Below are 17932 nucleotides of genomic sequence, written 5' to 3'. Positions count from 1 at the left end.
CTGCTTTTGTAGCCTGGTCATCCTTAGTTGTAAAATCAGTATCAAACATGGTTTAAACATTCCAGTGCATTGTTAAAAAATAACGCTTTCATGCCTACTATTTAAAAATATAATAATTACTTTTCTTTGGAATTTGGGAAATGTTAACAACAGTGTGGTTCCTGTGTGAATAAACGTTTTGCAATTTTAGGAAAGAAAGCAGCACTCTTTCTATACCAGGAATTAAAAGCATTTCTAATATGGTAACATTCTCCCAGAGGGTGGGGATAAGGAATATGATCGTCTAAAGCCAGACTGTGGATGCCTTCCTCGTCTCCATTTCCTCTGCCTTTGTCATCCAGCCCTGCTGCTCAAATAGTCCAGGCCCCAGTTGTCTTCCATCCCTCAACACAGCTGGTAAAATTTTCAAGCTGTGCCAAGCAAAGGAGGGCATAATATATTCTGAACTTTTTTCTCTGTTGACTCATGGTTTACTCCTCCCAGTAAGTATTAAACTGGGTTTTCATTGTGACTGCATAACTGTATTTTTAATTTTTTAAATTTTTTTTGAAAAAGATTTATTTTTAGGGCCTCCCTAGTGGCAGAGTGGTTAAATCTCAGCGCTATCAAGCTATCCGCAGCTACTGCAGCACGAGTTTGAGCCCCAGCCAGGGAGGTGACCCACATGGCGCAGCAGACCTCTCCTGTCTTGCCTGCTGCTCCCCTCAGCAGTGCATTTCAGTGGATCTGTCTGTTCTGTTCCCCACTCTGTCTCTGCTGAATCCTCTCACCCCCCACACCTCTTATTTTTATTATGCATATAAGAACTGGGGTGCAGGCCCGAAGTGCGGGGAGCAGGGGGGCTGTGGATAGCTTGATAGCGCTGAGACTTAACCCCTGTACCACCGGGGAGGTCCCCTGTGACTTCATGACTTTCATGTATAACACACTTTCATGTATGACCAAGCACCCCTTTGGTCATATCAGTAACTTTACAAATGAAAAAATTTTGTCAGTGTCACTAGGTATCAACATCCAACCCCAAAACTTAATAGCAACCAAAAAAAGCCCAAATTTATTTTCTCTTACATTTTGGTGGAGTGAATGACTGTTTCTTCACTTGAACTTACTTGGGCTTACTCATACTTTGAATTTGGATGATGACTAGATGATCTAAAACGTCTTAACTCATCTATCTGAGCGTTGATGCTGGCTCATGGTTGGGGTACTTTGATTTCTTCTCCAGATGATCTTTTATCTTCTTTGAAGCTGGTGTTACAAGACAATCTCATGGCAGGACTCCAGAATAGCTATATATGAGGACATAGCAATTCTTAAACACTTGCTGCTTCACATCTGTAGATGTGATGTTGACATGAGCAAGTCATATGGCCAAGTCCAGTGTCATTGTGGGAGTCAATTTAGGTGGCATCTCTATGGGAAGAACAGCAAAGAATGTGGGACCATTCTTTAAAATCTATAGTGGAAACTTTCTCTTTTCTTATAGAAATGTCTTCTTTCATTTGTAAGTAAACCGTAATTCCAAATGGAAAAGTATTGACAGGTCAACTTCTTGGCATTGCTAATGTGGACGTAAAACCACCTCAATAAACTGGTTAAAATGTGATCATTTCACACTGACAACAAAAACGCAGTTATTAATAGACAAGGTTAAGATTTGTCTTTCCCTTTTTAAAAATCATACTTATGGTTACTATAGACATCCAAAGCCCCAGCAAGCTTTTATTAGAATTCCCACTCATACACTGTGTTATCCCTCCAACTAGCAGATGTGTTAGAAGAGAGGAACAATAGACAATCTGGAAGAGAGAGCTAAGAGCTGCTTTTTGGTGCCTCAAGATGAAGTTGGCACTAAGAAGTAGTTGCACAGGAATAAAGCCAAGGTAATAATGCCAGCTAGGCAAAGTAGATAGTGCTTAATGCAATGAAATGGTTATGTTAAACACCATAGTGATACCAAAAAGTCATATTTAAATGAGACTTTGTAATTTATAAAACATTTTCATATGTTTTAACACATCCTCAAAATAACTATGTGAAATATCTGAGATACTCCCATTTTGAAGTTCATTAAGATTCAGGGAACTTGTCCCAAATTACAGTATATTGGAAGGAGGAGGCAGTATCTAAAGATTTCTGATAATCATCACTGCTTTCATTTCACATTAAAACATAAAGCTTCACATTAAAACATAAAGCAGACAGGAGTCAGCATTGGGAAATGAATTTTGAAGTTTCATCAGACAAAGTATAATGTAAGTAAAGATTTTTATTTTTGCGTAGAAGAACTGGGGTATAGGCCAGAGATGGGGGTGAAGTGAGAAGATTCATGGGGGCGGGGAGGGGGAATTAATGCCCTTTTTGTTTGTTTTAGTAGTAATTGATAGAAATCTTACTTGGACTAGGATTTGCTCCCCCCATACTTCTGAACAAATGAAGAGAAAATGGGAAGTAACACTGAAACAGATTGAAGAACGAGCAGCCCGTTATGAGAAGAAACCTTTGTTCTCAGCATACAGACCAAGATTGTCCAAGTCAGAAGAACCACCTTCCATTTGGAAACTATTTCATCGACAAGCTCAAGCTTTTAATTTTGTTAAAAGCTGTAAGGAGGTAGTTTGTTCTTTTTTTAAGCGCTACTGTAACTTAAGATTCAAAAAAAATCTGTTTATCTTCATTTCAGACCACATACTCTACCAGGAGAATTTAATTGTAGTCTTAATATCACAGTATTTAGAAAAACATCACTATGAATCATTGACCATTTAATTTATACTAATAAGAAAAAAGAATAAAGTCAGTTGAAAATATAATGAAATTTAAATGAAGCTATGCTTAGCACAGAGTGACTTTTTATTTTTTTTTTGGGACCCTCGCCTGCCGTCGGGGAACTAACCGGCGCTACAGAGGCTGCGAGCAGCCTTACAGCCCAGGGCTCAACCACTGTACCACCAGGGGAGTCCCCAGAGTGACTATTTTTATGGACGGAAAATAAAAATGACTAAGTTTAAAACTAATCCTATGAATGAGTGGAATATGAGGTTTTTAGGAAGAAATGGAGGAAAGAAGTGAATTTAAAGACTAGGAAATGAAAATGTCTCCAATATCATAACTTAGAATTAAGTAAAATTGTAGTGCTGGAGCACACATGTACTTATTTTTCTACTCTGTCCTTTTGTGCTCTGGAGTAGTAGGGGATATTTATAATCATTTGTAACACATTAGGCAAGTGGGAAGAGGTGCTTGCTACATGCCAGCCTTCCAAAGGGCATGGTGCCCCCAAATAAACCGATATATATGGCATCACTGGTTTGTTGGACACTATGGAGGATACAAAGAAATATAATGGAAAGGTAAGATACATATAAGGAATCTAACATAGATACATTGTATCTGGTCACTGATACCACTTCAAACTAAGTGCTAAGTTTTTGTGGGAGGGTGGTCCTTTTTCCCCAATAAAGAAAAACTCAGATCTCATCAGACAGGCTTAGGAAATATAGGAAAACCTTTCATGCTCATTTTGTGTAAGCCTAATTCGGGTATCATAAATTTAAATACAGATTCATTTGATTTTATATAAAAAAATACGATTTTGCTGGACTGAGAATCACAGGTCCATGAAATTTATCTCAAGAATATTTTTAATAGGATAAAACAACTTAGTCCTTCTCTGATTCTTACTCAAAAATATGGGCGTTTTATTCCTTTATAGGCTCAACATAAACACTTACCTTAAGTACCTTAGCATTTACATAGTTTTAAAAAATAAGTTTAATTTTATAAACAAAAACTAAGAGGAAGTCAAGAGTAGAGTGATTAAAATATGATTTATCTTTTTTATTTCTCATCTGGATATCCTGATCGTTTCTGCCTTATCATGTCTTACTTGAGTGATTAGGAAATACAAATAACTAGGTTTTGTTTGGCATTGATCTGGTGAGTTTTCTTGTTTTTAATACAAATGTTCAAATTTCAGCTTTGAAATTTAAAAAAGATTTTTTAAATTGGGGTAACATTAGTTTACAACATTGTATATGATTTAGACATAATAGGACAAGTTTTGAAAATTTGATGGTAAAATTCTTCATGAACATTTTTTTTTTTATAGAGGCATATTTTATTTATTTATTTGTTTGTTTGTTTTTGTTTATACATGTATTGGGTACAGTCAGAAGCGCGGGAGGGTGAGAGAATTCACCAGAGCCAGAGCGGGGAGCAGAGCAGGCAGAAGGACCGAAGTACACCGCTGAGGGGAGCAGCGGGCGGCAGGAGAGGTCTGCGCACCATGTGGGACCCTCCTCTGGTGGCCGGGGAGCAGCCGGGGATCGAACTGGCGCTGCAGAGGCCGCGGGCAGCTTTGCAACCCAGCGCTCAACCGCTGCGCCACCGGGGAGGCCTCTTCATGAACATTTTATAGGTATAGTTGAATTTAGACATGCATTGACTGATTTTTTTTAATGTTCTTTTTGATGTTATGAAGGATGTTCATGTATTTGCTCTGGAATACAAAGGGAGCGATGGACAACGTGTTTACCTTGTAACAACATATACTGAACTTTGGTTTCACTATAAATTACGGTAAGTAGTTTGTAAAGGAAAACGCGTTAAAGTTACTCTGCCTTCATCTAGCAATGTTTGTGACATTAATTCACACTGAATTGTTTTCATAGTTCTCAAACAAACAACTAATTACCAGTTGCTCCGTTTCTTTAAGAATTGAATTCTGGAGGTACCTTAGAAACATTGAATTATATCACCAGGTGTTGGGAGAAAAGCAGCTCTGAGTGAAGGGAGGGAGGGAGGACAGAAGGGAAATTCGTATACTATTTGTGGCACGTAATGACACAATTCCCCCATCCCTTTTCCTTGTTCGAATTACTGCAAATCTTTGTTGTGTTCAGATGCCATCTGAACTTCACTTAGCACAAGTTATCATTTACTTATCAAGTCAGCAACTATTCTTACTAATCCACGTTAAAAATGTCAGCAGGAGTGTAATTGCAAACATGAGCACTGAAAGTTCATTGAAGTGAGGTAATTCAGAATATTTTTAAATCAATTTTTAAAATATTAAAAGTGTGTTACATAATACCAAGATCATCTGTGAATAAATAATAGTATGATGTTGACAGTATCTTAAATATTACAAAATATGATTGATATATCTTGTTTGATAGTAATTATAAGCCATAAACTTTTGATGAGTAAATATTATAAGCCATAAACTTTTGATGAGTAATTGTTCAGTTAATCATTGTCATTTATCATTAAATTACAGATAACAGTGATTTTGAGAATTAAGACCAATTTTTGTGATTTAAAAGGTATAAGATATAAACCTAACAATCTTAAATTATTCAATTCAGAAAAAATCTCTTACACTGCTATGAAGTCATTCCTGAAAATGCTGTATGCAAGCTTTATTTTGATTTGGAATTTAACAAACTTGTTAATCCTGGAGCTGATGGGAAAAAAATGGTTGCATTACTCATTGAGGTAAATGCAGACACATGTTTTTCTCCTTGTCTGTGTATCTCTTCATTCACTCATTTACCCATTAATTGAATCCAGGCTATATAATAAGTAGGATCTGTTTTTCTTGCTACTTTTCCTTTTGGCTTTCATTTCTTACTCTCACTTCTATGAGTAAACTGCAAAAATGAGGAAGATTCTGTTTATGTCCTAGGTTTAATAATATTACTATATCTAGTAAAAAAGAAGCAGCATTTTGGGCATTTTTTGTGTTTTTTAAATTATATGTTACATTATAGACAGCTGACTCTGGTAAAGGCTAGGCAAACTAATTTTTACTGTCAGGTACTGAGTTGGACTTCAAGAAAACTGATAAAAATAGTTTCGGAATTTGTAAATTGTCAGGAATTTTGGAACTTTGTTTTGTATCATAAGTGAGGAAACAAAGATCTAGAGAGAGTGATCCTTACTCAAGGTCTTAGAGTTTATTGGTGAAGCCTACTTTAAAAATAGAATTTATCACTTAACAAATTGAAAAGAACATAGATATATATTTATGATTTAGCACCTTCAACTAGGAAATTACTAGCAAAAGAAATAGTATGGGTTTGTGTTGGTAAGCTCTATTAGGTTTGTTTATAAAAGCTTTTAAGATTGTATTGTATTAAGTTGTATTAAAATGACATTAAATATTATTGGGCCTCATAGTAGGTATTAACACTTTCTGTTAACTTTTCTCTTAGATATTAATTGTAGGAGATTCATTTTATAATTAAAGTATCCAAATTAAAATATTTTTGATAAAAAATGAGATTATTTTGGTCCTCTTCTATTTTAAATTTATTTGAAAAATACATGCAAATCCTGTTTTTTAAAAGTCATGGAATATTAACTTGCTCTGGACTTTGAAGCAGGGGTTATATACATTTAATTAATCTCCCCAACAATAACAGAAATAAAAGTTGTGTTTTTCATAAAATAGCCATCGGATCCTCAAAAATAAATTATTTTATTTCATGTAGTTGGTAAATTACATTTTATGTGTTTGTGTGTTTGATGTACTACTATAATTAAAGGTAGGATTTATTGTGTGGACTCTGTGTGGCCAAGGAATTAAAACTCAGGTTTTCACTAGCACTTTTAATATGATACCATTACCAAAGAAATACCACATTGTTAGAAACTAAAACTATTCAAACTATTCAATACGAGTTCAAATTCCCCTTGTAACAGTATTAATAAACACTGGCACAACAAAGACCATGTAAGTGTTTAAATTTTTTCCCTCCTAATTTTTTTGTACCATCTTATTCAAGTTGTTTCGAACATCTAAATCTTCTATGTCAGCAGAAATTGGAAAATTTTGTAGCTTGGCATTATTATCATGCTGGTAGAAAAGTTATTCAGATCATTTTACTTACTATAACCTTTATAAATGATTATATTGATTATATTGAAATTAGCTTTTTTTTATTGGTTGCTTTGTATGTAACCGTATAATACAATAAGTATTCTTCCTTTTGATTCTCTGAGGAAGCATATAAGTTAGCTCTTATCAGGTGATTGATAACTCATTATATAATATACTTTGATTCAATGACTTAACTGACATTCCAGTAAGTTACTTCTGCAAATTAGAATAAATTATGGTGTTAAAGCATTTTAAAAACTGGTGACAGGTAACATTGATCAAACAATCGTTTATTTTAAACCTATGGATTTTATAATAGTTATAAATATTTAACAAAATTTTACTTAAAGTTTAGCTTGGAAAAGAGAATTTAGATCATGATTACTTACATTACCTTTAAAGTCATTAAGTTGATTATGTATAGCTCCAGAGTGCAGAGCTAAACTATTTGTCAAAAGATTTTCAGCCTCTGGGAAAGTGTCACTGCCTAGCCACTATGAATACAGTGGTTATACCAAAAAGGACGTGGTTTCTGCTTTCATAGGATTTATAGGCTAAATTAGGATAGATTTGCTGCCATAATAAAGACCTAAAATAAAGTGACAAGATAGAAATTTTGTCTCATGTAATAGCTGTATGCTGCTCCACTGTTCTAGGAACTAGGCTTGTAGCTTTGCTTGTTCCTGAGATATTGCCCTTGTATTTACAAAATTCAGGGTGGCTAGCCCTGTTTGCATTCTAGTCTGTAGAAAATGGGGAAACGGTGGGCATGCCCTGGTCTTTAAGACTATAACTTAGAAATGGCATACTTTGCTTCTGCTCGCATATTGTTGGCCAGAACTTGGTCACCTGGCCACACCTACTACAAGGGAGACTTAGAAATGTCCTGATATCTTAACATCAGGATTCTATTTCTACAGAAGATGGAGATAATCAAATAATGAGGGATAGCCTGTATAATTACACAGGAAACCTATGTCAAAATAATCACAAATTAGCATAAAATTGTAGCTATGTATAAAAAACACAAAGGGAGATAGTATGGGGGAATTTGTGCATAGGGAAATTAAGGAAGCTTTCTGAGAAAGTGAGAATTTACTGAAGAAGAGTAAGATCAAAGAACGTGTCAAAATGGCAGTAGTAAATATAACTTACTGTATAACTTGAAGTGCTTGGCAGTATACAGTGCATTTATTTATTTTGCTTCCTTGTACTTCCCCCCACCCACACACACAGCTTTGAAAGTTACTATGTTCCAGCCCTGTGCTAATAACAGTTTAATTTTATTTACTCCTTAAAATAATCCTAAACGTTAGTTCCTGTGGTTATTCCAAGTTTTGCAATCATGGATTGCTGTAAGCTTTGACCAGACATAGAGCAGGCAAGCGTCAAAGCCAGAACTCACACCTAGATCTTTGTGACTCCAATCTTGTGCCTGTTTGCCACCTTCCCCTAATGCATTACTACTGTTAATAGCAGTGTCATCTAGCTCTAGAAGCTATTTTTCTATTTTTATTGAGGCTACAATGGTTTATGATGCTATATGTGATTTAGAGGTATAAGGTCATACCCTGCAGGTACAATTGTTACCACACCACACCCCCGACCAAATCACCCAATCGTCCATTGTGCCCTTCCTCCTGGGCTATATTTTTGGAAGTAGGTTTGGGCACTGTATCTGTGAGGAATTTTCTAATAACAAACAATGAAAAATCGATTTAGTGACTTTAGAACTCAGATAATATTTAAAGAGATGCTTAAAAAGAAATATTTTTATTGTGATTTTAGAGATTAATGTGTAAGGTAAATTGTTCAACTTCTAATAGATCTTTCATCTTAAGATCCTGGGAATTTTTGTAACAAACATGTATACTAATTTATGTATTTTAATGCATAATTTGATAAGAATTGTGTAATATTCTAGCAGAAAAAAATGAAAAATGAATTAGACTTGTAAGACACTAGAATTTTGCTGTTGGAAAAATTTTTAAATAAATTACATTAATTTTTTTGGATTTTGTGTTTTTAGCATGTTTGTAAAGCACTTCAAGAGTTATACAAGGTTAATTGTTCAGCAGAAGATGTTTTCAACTTGGATTCTAGCACTGATGAAAAATTTAGCCGCCATTTAATATTTCAGCTCCATGATGTGGCATTTAAAGATAATGCTCATGTAGGTAAGTAGTATACTATTTTCTAAAAAATCATGGGAGTTAATATTAAAAACTTATTTTCCTTTTTTAAAAATCCTGTATCAAGTTTTATAAGTTTTGTTAACTTACCCTCAAAAATGTCATTTTTGTTTTTAGTATTTGCCCTTACCTCTAGACCTGTCTTCTGTTCTAGAAACCTATTCTGATATCCTTAGCATTGGCGCCTCCTGCTCTAGTTACTGGGATGACTGTGCACATACTGGTGCTGGTTTCTGCTCCACCAGAAGTCATTTCCTAAGTTTTCTTGCTCGTGGCACGAGAGGCCTAGTTTAAGTGCTATCTGTAATCTCCTTTCTGACCTTTACTCAGCCTTGCTTGAACCTTAGCTTGTAGTATATGAGGACTGGGGCTTGGATTCCAGGTCACAACCAGGAAGCCCATGTTTATTGTTTGAAGCAGAACCTGGGGATTGAGAAGTCTAGGTGTATAAGCCTGAAAGTGTAACCAGATTATTTGTTCCAGGACTGGACTTTTAGAATATAGGACCAGGTATAGGATAAAGTCAGTTTGAGGGGAAACAAGGAGGCCTAGAATAGAAACTGAAAACCAAGATCTAAATAGAACTCCAAATCCTAAATGTTTATCAAAGCATGGGTGGGACTAGTATTCCTAGGTCCAAACAGGAAACTGACTGAAGTTTAGGTAATCCATTTTAGAGCTACAAGCATCTGATAGTTTCAAGGGCAACTAAGGGTAAAAGGCATGAACACAACCACTAAAGTACTGCTATAAAAGTCAAGAACCTAATTGCTAGAAATTGGTAGCTCTAGGTCTGATCTACAGTTACGTACACACGTAGCACATCATAGCAGTCCATTTTCTGTTGGTTTATTTTTTTTAAAAGATTGATTTATTTATACAAGGACTGGGGTACAGGCCAGATGTATGGGAGGGTGAGAGGATTCACCAGAGACAGAGCAGGGAACAGAACAGGCAGACTGACAAAATACACTGCTGAGGAGAGCAGTGGGTGAGACAGGAGAGGTCTGCTGTGCCATGTGGGTTTCTCCCCGGCCAGCCTGGATCGAACCCGCACTGCAGAGGCTGAGGACAGCTTCATGGTGTGGTGCTCAACTGCCTGCACCACCAGGGAGGCCCTTCTGTTGGTTTAGTTGGACATTTCATCCTTGTTTCTTTATATTTCCTTGTATTATTTGTATTTCTTAGATATTGTTAATTATAGAATCTGTCTTTGTCTATCATGACTTTATCATTTATGTATTGATGACTTGCAAATCTTTATCTTCGGCCCATATTATAGATGCTGAACTCGTACTGCCACTGCCAGCCCCACACAGACTCTTCAACTTAGTCTGTTCTGGACTGAACTTGTTTTTTCTCCTGTGATTGTATATTAGTGAGTAGTATTACCCAATTACCAAGTAGAAACTCTGGTGTCCTCTTTAACATCTCTTTGTCTCTACCATTTAGTCAGCTAAAGTGATCCACTTGAAGAACCTCAAGGATGTATAATAATGTGATCCACTTGTATAATTCCTCAAAGATGATTTATTATCTTCAGGAAAAGACCCAGTGGCTTAGCTTACAAAAGGAGGTCTGCTGTGCTCTAGCCACATCTTTCTCCACTCAGCCCTTCTTACTCTGTCTTGTCTTTAGCTCCCACCACAGTCATACTTTCTCAGTGTTTGGGCCTTTGCACTTTTGGATTTGCAGTCTGACCAGATCTCAACAGATATGTTTAATTCACCTGATCTGCTCAGACTCAGCATAGATATTGTCATCTCAGAAACCGAGAAATTTCCCAAACCCTAAGAAATAGGTTAGAGTTTTTGCAAAGTGCCCAGTGCTTATTATGTCCAAACATTCACCACTTCCTGAAGTAACTGTAATTTCCTGTGTGTTGTTTTGTTTTGTTTTTTGACTTCTCTATTATACTTAATGTTGTGTTGTTGGTTTTTTAAGGGCAGGTATTGTTTCTTGTTCACTGTTGTATTTCCAGAACTTAACATGTAATACTACCTTTATCAGTAATAATACTGTAATAGTAACAGCACCAGCAATAATAAATGCAAGCAGGCATTTAATAAATATTTGTTAAGTGAATGACTAAGTAGCTCTACTGTCAGGTTGTGGAGGCAGAGTCCTACACAAGATATTTCTTTGGTTCTTATTTACTCCTTGTAGTCTACTCTGACTCCTAGCAACAAGGCTAAAAATTGAGATTCGTTGCTAGGGAAGAAAGGGAGAATAGAAATTTGTCAGATAATAAGCAGTCTCTGCTGCAGACGTCTTCTAAAAGGAGATAACTTTCAAGCTCTGCTTTAATTCAAATGCCATTGAATAGACAAAGATAAGAAGGACTTTACTATCAGAACAGCATAAGCAAAATTATGGAAGATGAGTTTGTAGCTGGTTTGGAGAGCAGGGATTCTCGTGTGGTTAGTGTGACTGACAATCAGATAAGTAGGATGACATCTGAGATCTCTTTCCTCTAAAATAGTGAGCTGCAGAACCAAATATGTGGGAAAAATTAAATAATCCAAATTTCCCTTCAATTCCTTTCCATCAATTTATCACTTGATGGCATCTGTTTCTTATTGTCAGCCTTTCAGAAAGGGGAACTAGAGTAAGTTTATGTGAACACTGTATGTTAGCAAAATATATACATTTGGTTTCCCTAAATATATTCTTCTGCCAGCCTGCCATACGTAGTATCTGAAATTCCTATGATTGATTAGTTCTTTTGAGTTTTTCCCAGCCAATAAAATAGTCCCTGTATTAATGGCCAGGTAGGTGTGACAAGGAGAGAAGTAGAAAGCAGAGTGGTTTGCTGGGGGCTTGAATTAGTATTTCTGCAGGTTATGCTGTCATATATTCTGTCCATGTTAGCTCCTTGCCAAAGGTCAGAGGCCTACCTGGCCTCTCTAGCACCTTTGTAAATGGCTTGGCAACTATGTCCTCATTTTGACTGGTGTCAATCTCAAAGAATGTTGACTGAATCAATGCATATTTAAAATGCTTTATTGTATGTCATAATTTTTTTTTTATTCTATTTGCCTTATCTCCCACCTTCCACAGGTAATCATGTTATTTATGTAATTGCATGAACCACATGTTTTTGCTTTCATTTTGATGGTTAGTGTTTTATAAGATAATGGGTTTGTTTCTGTGCATAGCAAAGTGATTCTAATTTGGAAAAAGTATTTTGAATTTAGAACTTTTGTATCTTATAATTTTAGGGCTCAAGCTGTCTGGTACACAAAGTTACATAAAACCCAGGCTGTATAGTTTTACAAATTAAAACTAAGTTTTTTTTTTTCCCTCGGACATATTTACACATAATTTTATACAAGCAACTTAACCAAAACATACAGTATATATGAGGGTTTCAAGGTGTTCTAGATTATATTACAACTTTTCTTGGTAAGGATAGGGCCACTAAGACTCAGAGTTCCTAGGATAAAAGTTGAAATGTACCTGATTGGTTTAGTTCTGAACTTTATTGATGAGGCCATGAATCATCTTAAAACCATTTACAGGGCAAAGCAGGAGTACCCAGGTTTTAAGGGCACATTATAGCAGGTAAAGGAGAGAGAATAAGCTTCTGAGAAATTAGCTGATGTCCGGACTCAAGGAGAGTATGGCAGCAATCCTTTCTGTTTCTGTGCATATTCTTGGGAGCACCATTTACTCCTTTAAACCCTTCATTTTTCAATCATTGACTGTGGAGATAAATTCCACTTAATTTGTATTAATGAAAGTGGTGCTTTTTTTGGTGACAGAACATTAGGTTCAGACCTAATTAGCCACATTGACCCATCTTCTCATAACCTTCCTTCCTACAAGGATTTTTGTATAAGGGACACTGAGCTTCCTTAAAGGAGGAATGCAGTCCATTTTAAAGCCAGAAATAAAAATAAGCCTTGGTGAGTAAAATTGTTGTGTAGATTTGTGCCTAGATCTTAAGTTATAATTTGTGGAAAAGAAGAATTAGGTAAATCATCTCTTTTTTAGGTCATTTTGTGAGAAAAATTTTGCAGCCTGCTTTTCACTTAATTGCCAGTGAAGATGACCATAGGATCCAAGGAACAACAGCCCATGGATTTTCCCATTATTCTGAAACATCAATCAGACAAGGAGTTTCCTTTAGCAAAATATCCACAGATGAAGATACAGATGAGAGCCGGACACTGAACTCAGAGAAACTGGAGAGGCTGGCGTCAGCTGAAAAAAGCAATTCTGATCTTTCATTTTTAGTTGTGAAGAATAACTTAGGAGAAAAGCAACTTTTTGTTGACTTAGGTGAGTAAAATTCACAGCACTGTTAACTGCCCTGTGCGCTTCCAGAAGAAACCAGTCAGTGCCCACCATCTCTGGGCTTCGGCTCTTGGCCACCACTGCCCACAGTGGCCGTGGCATCGCCAGCAGGATGTGATCAGTGAGCTCAGGTGTTAGAAGTTAACTCAGTTTCTGTTCAGAGAAAGTACCTGAACAGAAAGGTCCTGTGGGACATAAGCACCAGGCCTGTAGGAATGTCAAACTGAGTGGTTGTGACCGGCTGCTGCTCTGAAACATCCAGAGGATTCCTATCCAAGTCTTGACAGGGGGCAGCTAGACCAGCACTCTCCAGTACTGCTGAAAATTAGATGAAATAAAATTTAAAAACAGACACAATATAAATATGGTCTCGTGTGGCAAAGCATGACTGGGTGTTTTCTTCACTGAGGAGATCGGAGTAGTGGCAAGTCAAAGCTTACCTGCTAGGACTGTGTTCCCTTCTGCCCGGCTGGCCCCTGGTCTCTGAGATGAGGCAGTGCAGAGAACTGGGCAACAAGCCGTAGCCTGGTTAGTGACACACATGCAGTCATAACCCACCATTCAACAGCTCTAATTTGGTGAACTAAATCTCATTTTGAGGGCCTCCCCGGTGGCACAGTGGTTGAGCGCTGGGTTGCGAAGCTGCCCGCTGCTTCTGCAGCGCCGTTTCAATCCCCTGCTGTCGGCGAGGGTCCCACATCATGCGCAGTCCTCTCCTGCCGCCCACTGCTCCCCTCAGCAGTGTACTTCGTCATTCCGCCTGTTCTGCTCTTCTCTCTGGCTCTGGTGAATTCTCTCACCCTCCCGCACTTCTGACTGTACCCAGTGCTTGTATAAATAAATAAAATCTTCAAAAAAAAAAAATCTCATTTTGAGATTGTAACTTGTGATTGAAAAAGCCAAAAGAGCGGTTTAAAAAAAAAATTTATGCATACAAGAGCTGGGGTGTAGGCCAGAGGTGTGGGGGAGGGATGTGAGAGGATTCACCAGACAGAGTGGGGAGCAGAACAGGTAGATCTACTGAAATACACTGCTCAGGGGAGCAGCGGGTGAGACAGGAAAAGTCTGCTGGGCCATCTGGGTAGCTCCCTTTCCGGGGATCGAACTTGTACTGCAGTGGCTGGTGATAGCTTGATAGTGCTGAGACTTTAACCCCCTGCGCCACTAGGGAGGCTCTAATATATTGTTTTTGAAGTCTTATTGTCTGGTAAAATATGTTCTCCAGCTTTGTTATTTTAAATTTCTTGACTGTCATTGACTGCACTTCCACTTAAATTTTAGAGTCAACTTGTCATATTTACACACATACACACACACAATTGCATTCACACTCTCACACTCATGTATACATGCATGCACATACCCTGCCAGAATTTTGATTTAAGTTGCATTGAATCTATAACCTTGAAGTGGCACTTTTATAGTATCGAGGCTTCTAATGAATGTGGATATCCCTCCATTTACTTAGTTCTCTACTTTGAGTAACGTTTAAAAATTTTCTAAGTAGAGGTTTTACTATTTTTTTGTTAGATTTATTCTAGGTATTTTACTTTTTTGGTGCTTTCCTCTTTTTCTGAGAATATGGCACCACAAATCCTCACTGCCTCGGAAGCTCTCTGGTAATTTCAAGCTTTTTTCCTAATACATTTGGCCAACGTTTTTGTTTTTAATGGAAAGGTTGCCCCAAAATAATCTGATTTGCTATTTCTAGGCATTGTATTCATTCAGGTCAACTCCAATTTATTTTAACTTAGCATATTGCTGATATTTTGTTTACAGCTACATTTTATTTTTTTTATTTATTTTTTAATTTATTTATTTTTAAAGAGGCATGTATTTTATTTATTTGTTTGTTTATACATGCACTGAGTACAGTCAGAAGCGCGGGAGGGTGAGAGAATTCACCAGAGCCAGAGCGGGGAGCAGAGCAGGCAGAAGGACCGAAGTACACTGCTGAGGGGAGCAGCGGGCGGCAGGAGAGGTCTGCGCGCCATGTGGGACCCTCCTCCGGTGGCCGGGGAGCAGCCGGGGATCGAACCGGCGCCACAGAGGCCACAGACAGCTTCTCAACCCAGCACTCAACCGCTGCGCCACCGGGGAGGCCCTACAGCTACATTTTAGAAAATAGTGGCTTCTAATAATGCTATGCAAAAATTGTATTTGCTGATTGTAACCACTAGTCACTGAAAATGCACATTCAAATTGTTTTATTGATTTTTAATATAGGTGTTTATACAAGAAATAGAAACTTTCGACTGTATAAATCATCAAAAATAGGAAAGCATGTGACTTTGGAGATTGCTGAAGATAACAAATTTGTTCCTAAACAGTATAAGAATGTTTCTGAAGAAAATCAGTATTTCCTCTCCTCTCTGGTCAGCAATGTCAGGTACATATTACCAGAATTAATCCATTGTGTATTCATGAATATTTATTAAGCAGTCAATGGCATTGTATGAAAATCTGAATTACATAAATTCATCCTACCTCTCTAAGAAGAGACTTCTTAAAATCCTAAACTGTTTTCTCCATTAGCTAAAATGTAGTAAGTTATTTTTTAACCACCTAATTTTTTCTTTATATCCTTTTATAGTTGTATTTTATAAATTTTCCAGTTTTTCTAAAACAATTACCACTTCTATAAAGAAGAAAATAAAAATTACTTATACTTGGAAATATAATTGCAAGTAATATCTCTTTTCATAAATGGATGTACATACATATAACTTAAATTCAAAAATATTTTTTGATATCATAAGTATTGCCTGTTTTATATACTCAAAATATATCAGAATGTCTATCAAATTAATTGTCAGCACTTTATTGCAAATGAAACTTTCAGTGCTTACATAATTTTTCACTAAACTGTCAGTTCCATTAAAAAGTCTGTTGACAGTTCTATTGTTAAACATTGAGATTCCCATGTTTTGGTTATTTTTTAAAAGTGTGTAAGACTTCTTTCAACAGAAATTTGCCTTCTTTGCCTTTCATTTTGGAGTGGCAAGTTTTGTCAACCCCAAAACATGGTTAAGGATCACACTAAGTTGCCTTGCTCAGTTAACTTGGTTTAATTCTTGTCCCTTTGTTTTCCCTAGGTAGAATTTTTTTTTTAAGATTTATTTATTTAATTTATTTATACAAGCACTGGGTACAGTCAGAAGTACGGGAGGGTGAGCGAATTCACCAGAGCCAGAGCGGGGAACAGAGCAGGCAGAAGGACCGAAGTACACTGCTGAGGGGAGCAGCGGGCAGCAGGAGAGGTCTGCGTGCCATGTGGGACCCTCCTCTGGTGGCCAGGGAGCGGCCAGGGAGCAGCCGGGGATCGAACCAATGCTGCAGAGGCTGCGGGCAGCTTCGCAACCCAGCACTCAACCGCTGCGCCATCTTGGAGGCCCACCCTAGATAGAATTTTTAATAGAAATTCCATAACGATGAATTTTATAATACTTGAAATACATTGTTGTAGCGACAGTAGTGTCAGGATGTCTAGTTGACAGCAGTTACCCATAAGGTAAAGAAGGGTTGTTTTTCTTCATGTATTTCTCAACTCTTTCAGCTCTTTTGTAATATCTCACAGAAGTAAAGTCACAAATTTAGCTTCCTTTTCTTTAGAATGGAAATAATACCACCTATATTGTGGAGTTGTGAGGATTGATTTAAAACTTTTCAGGCGAAAGTGCTTGAATATGGTATCTTAGTAAATGTTAGTTGTTAGCAGTAGTAGTTTCTGAAGTTCAAAAAATAAAGTAGAATAAAAATTATGATTTATACTGCCCATCATTGACACCAGAATTAGATCACATTCTATCATTTATGAGAAAAGCAAACCAGTTGGCTGTAATAACCTCCTGATTACCCAATCTCATTTCTTTTGTAGTTCTGGTATTAATTTCATAGAAATGGAGAGGTCTACTCACTAAGGTCACCTTAATTGTCTTTTGATATTCAAATAAACAATCAGGAAATTGTTGAAATAACAATAACAATCCTTCCTGAAATAAAGAATACATTTTTATGGTTATAAATGAATTTTCTTAATTTTAATCCTTTTTACCTTTGCTTTTTTTTTATCTATTACTTTTGTCTTGCTAGTCACTCATTCACAGTTTATTTTTTAAATTTTTTTTTATTCAGTTTAAAAATTATTTTGTAACAAAAATGTGAAAGGCTCTGTATGTTTGTGGAATAGAATTAGACTTCAATCAATAGCTTAAGTTAGGACTTAAGTTAGGGTCCTCTGATTGATTCTGTAATTGGGAAAAGTATTTTAGTCAATCACCATCCTATTTTTTCATATGGTAGTTTTGTGCTTTTGTAGGCAAAAGTGGCATAAATATCCTAGAACAAATAGCTGCTGAACAAAGGACTTGAAGATGGAACTATTTGAAATTCAGTTTGCTTTCTGTTGCCTTGTCTCTTTATATCTAATATGTTATTTTGTTTCTATGATTTTGCAGATTCTCAGATACTTTACGAATTCTTACATGTGACACACCTCAGATTAAAGAAAAAGGAGTGGAATATTTTAACAGTGCCAACACTTCAGGTAATTTTA

General features: G+C 36.6%; 1 protein-coding gene across 6 annotated transcripts in view; it reads left to right on the top strand.

Annotated features, from left to right (window-relative positions):
- Window positions 1-17932, top strand: part of PRIMPOL (primase and DNA directed polymerase) — a 33826-nt gene that overhangs the window by 3204 nt on the left and 12690 nt on the right. For 2 of the 6 annotated variants that reach the window (XM_037526392.2, XM_037526390.2), the window contains exons 3-10: window positions 2179-2255; window positions 2406-2613; window positions 4484-4581; window positions 5370-5499; window positions 8916-9063; window positions 13075-13362; window positions 15604-15766; window positions 17835-17923. In XM_037526392.2, the coding sequence (XP_037382289.1) occupies window positions 2254-2255; window positions 2406-2613; window positions 4484-4581; window positions 5370-5499; window positions 8916-9063; window positions 13075-13362; window positions 15604-15766; window positions 17835-17923 (1126 nt within the window). In that variant the 5' untranslated portion in view covers window positions 2179-2253. The other 4 variants (XM_037526395.2, XM_037526396.2, XM_054701034.1 and 1 more) reach the window with 4 other exon arrangements.

This window comes from Talpa occidentalis, unplaced genomic scaffold (genome assembly GCF_014898055.3).
Source record: "Talpa occidentalis isolate TD23 unplaced genomic scaffold, MPIMG_talOcc4v2.1 talOcc4.4, whole genome shotgun sequence".
NCBI classification, from domain to species: domain Eukaryota; kingdom Metazoa; phylum Chordata; class Mammalia; order Eulipotyphla; family Talpidae; genus Talpa; species Talpa occidentalis.
This window is presented reverse-complemented; position numbering and strand designations above follow the sequence as displayed.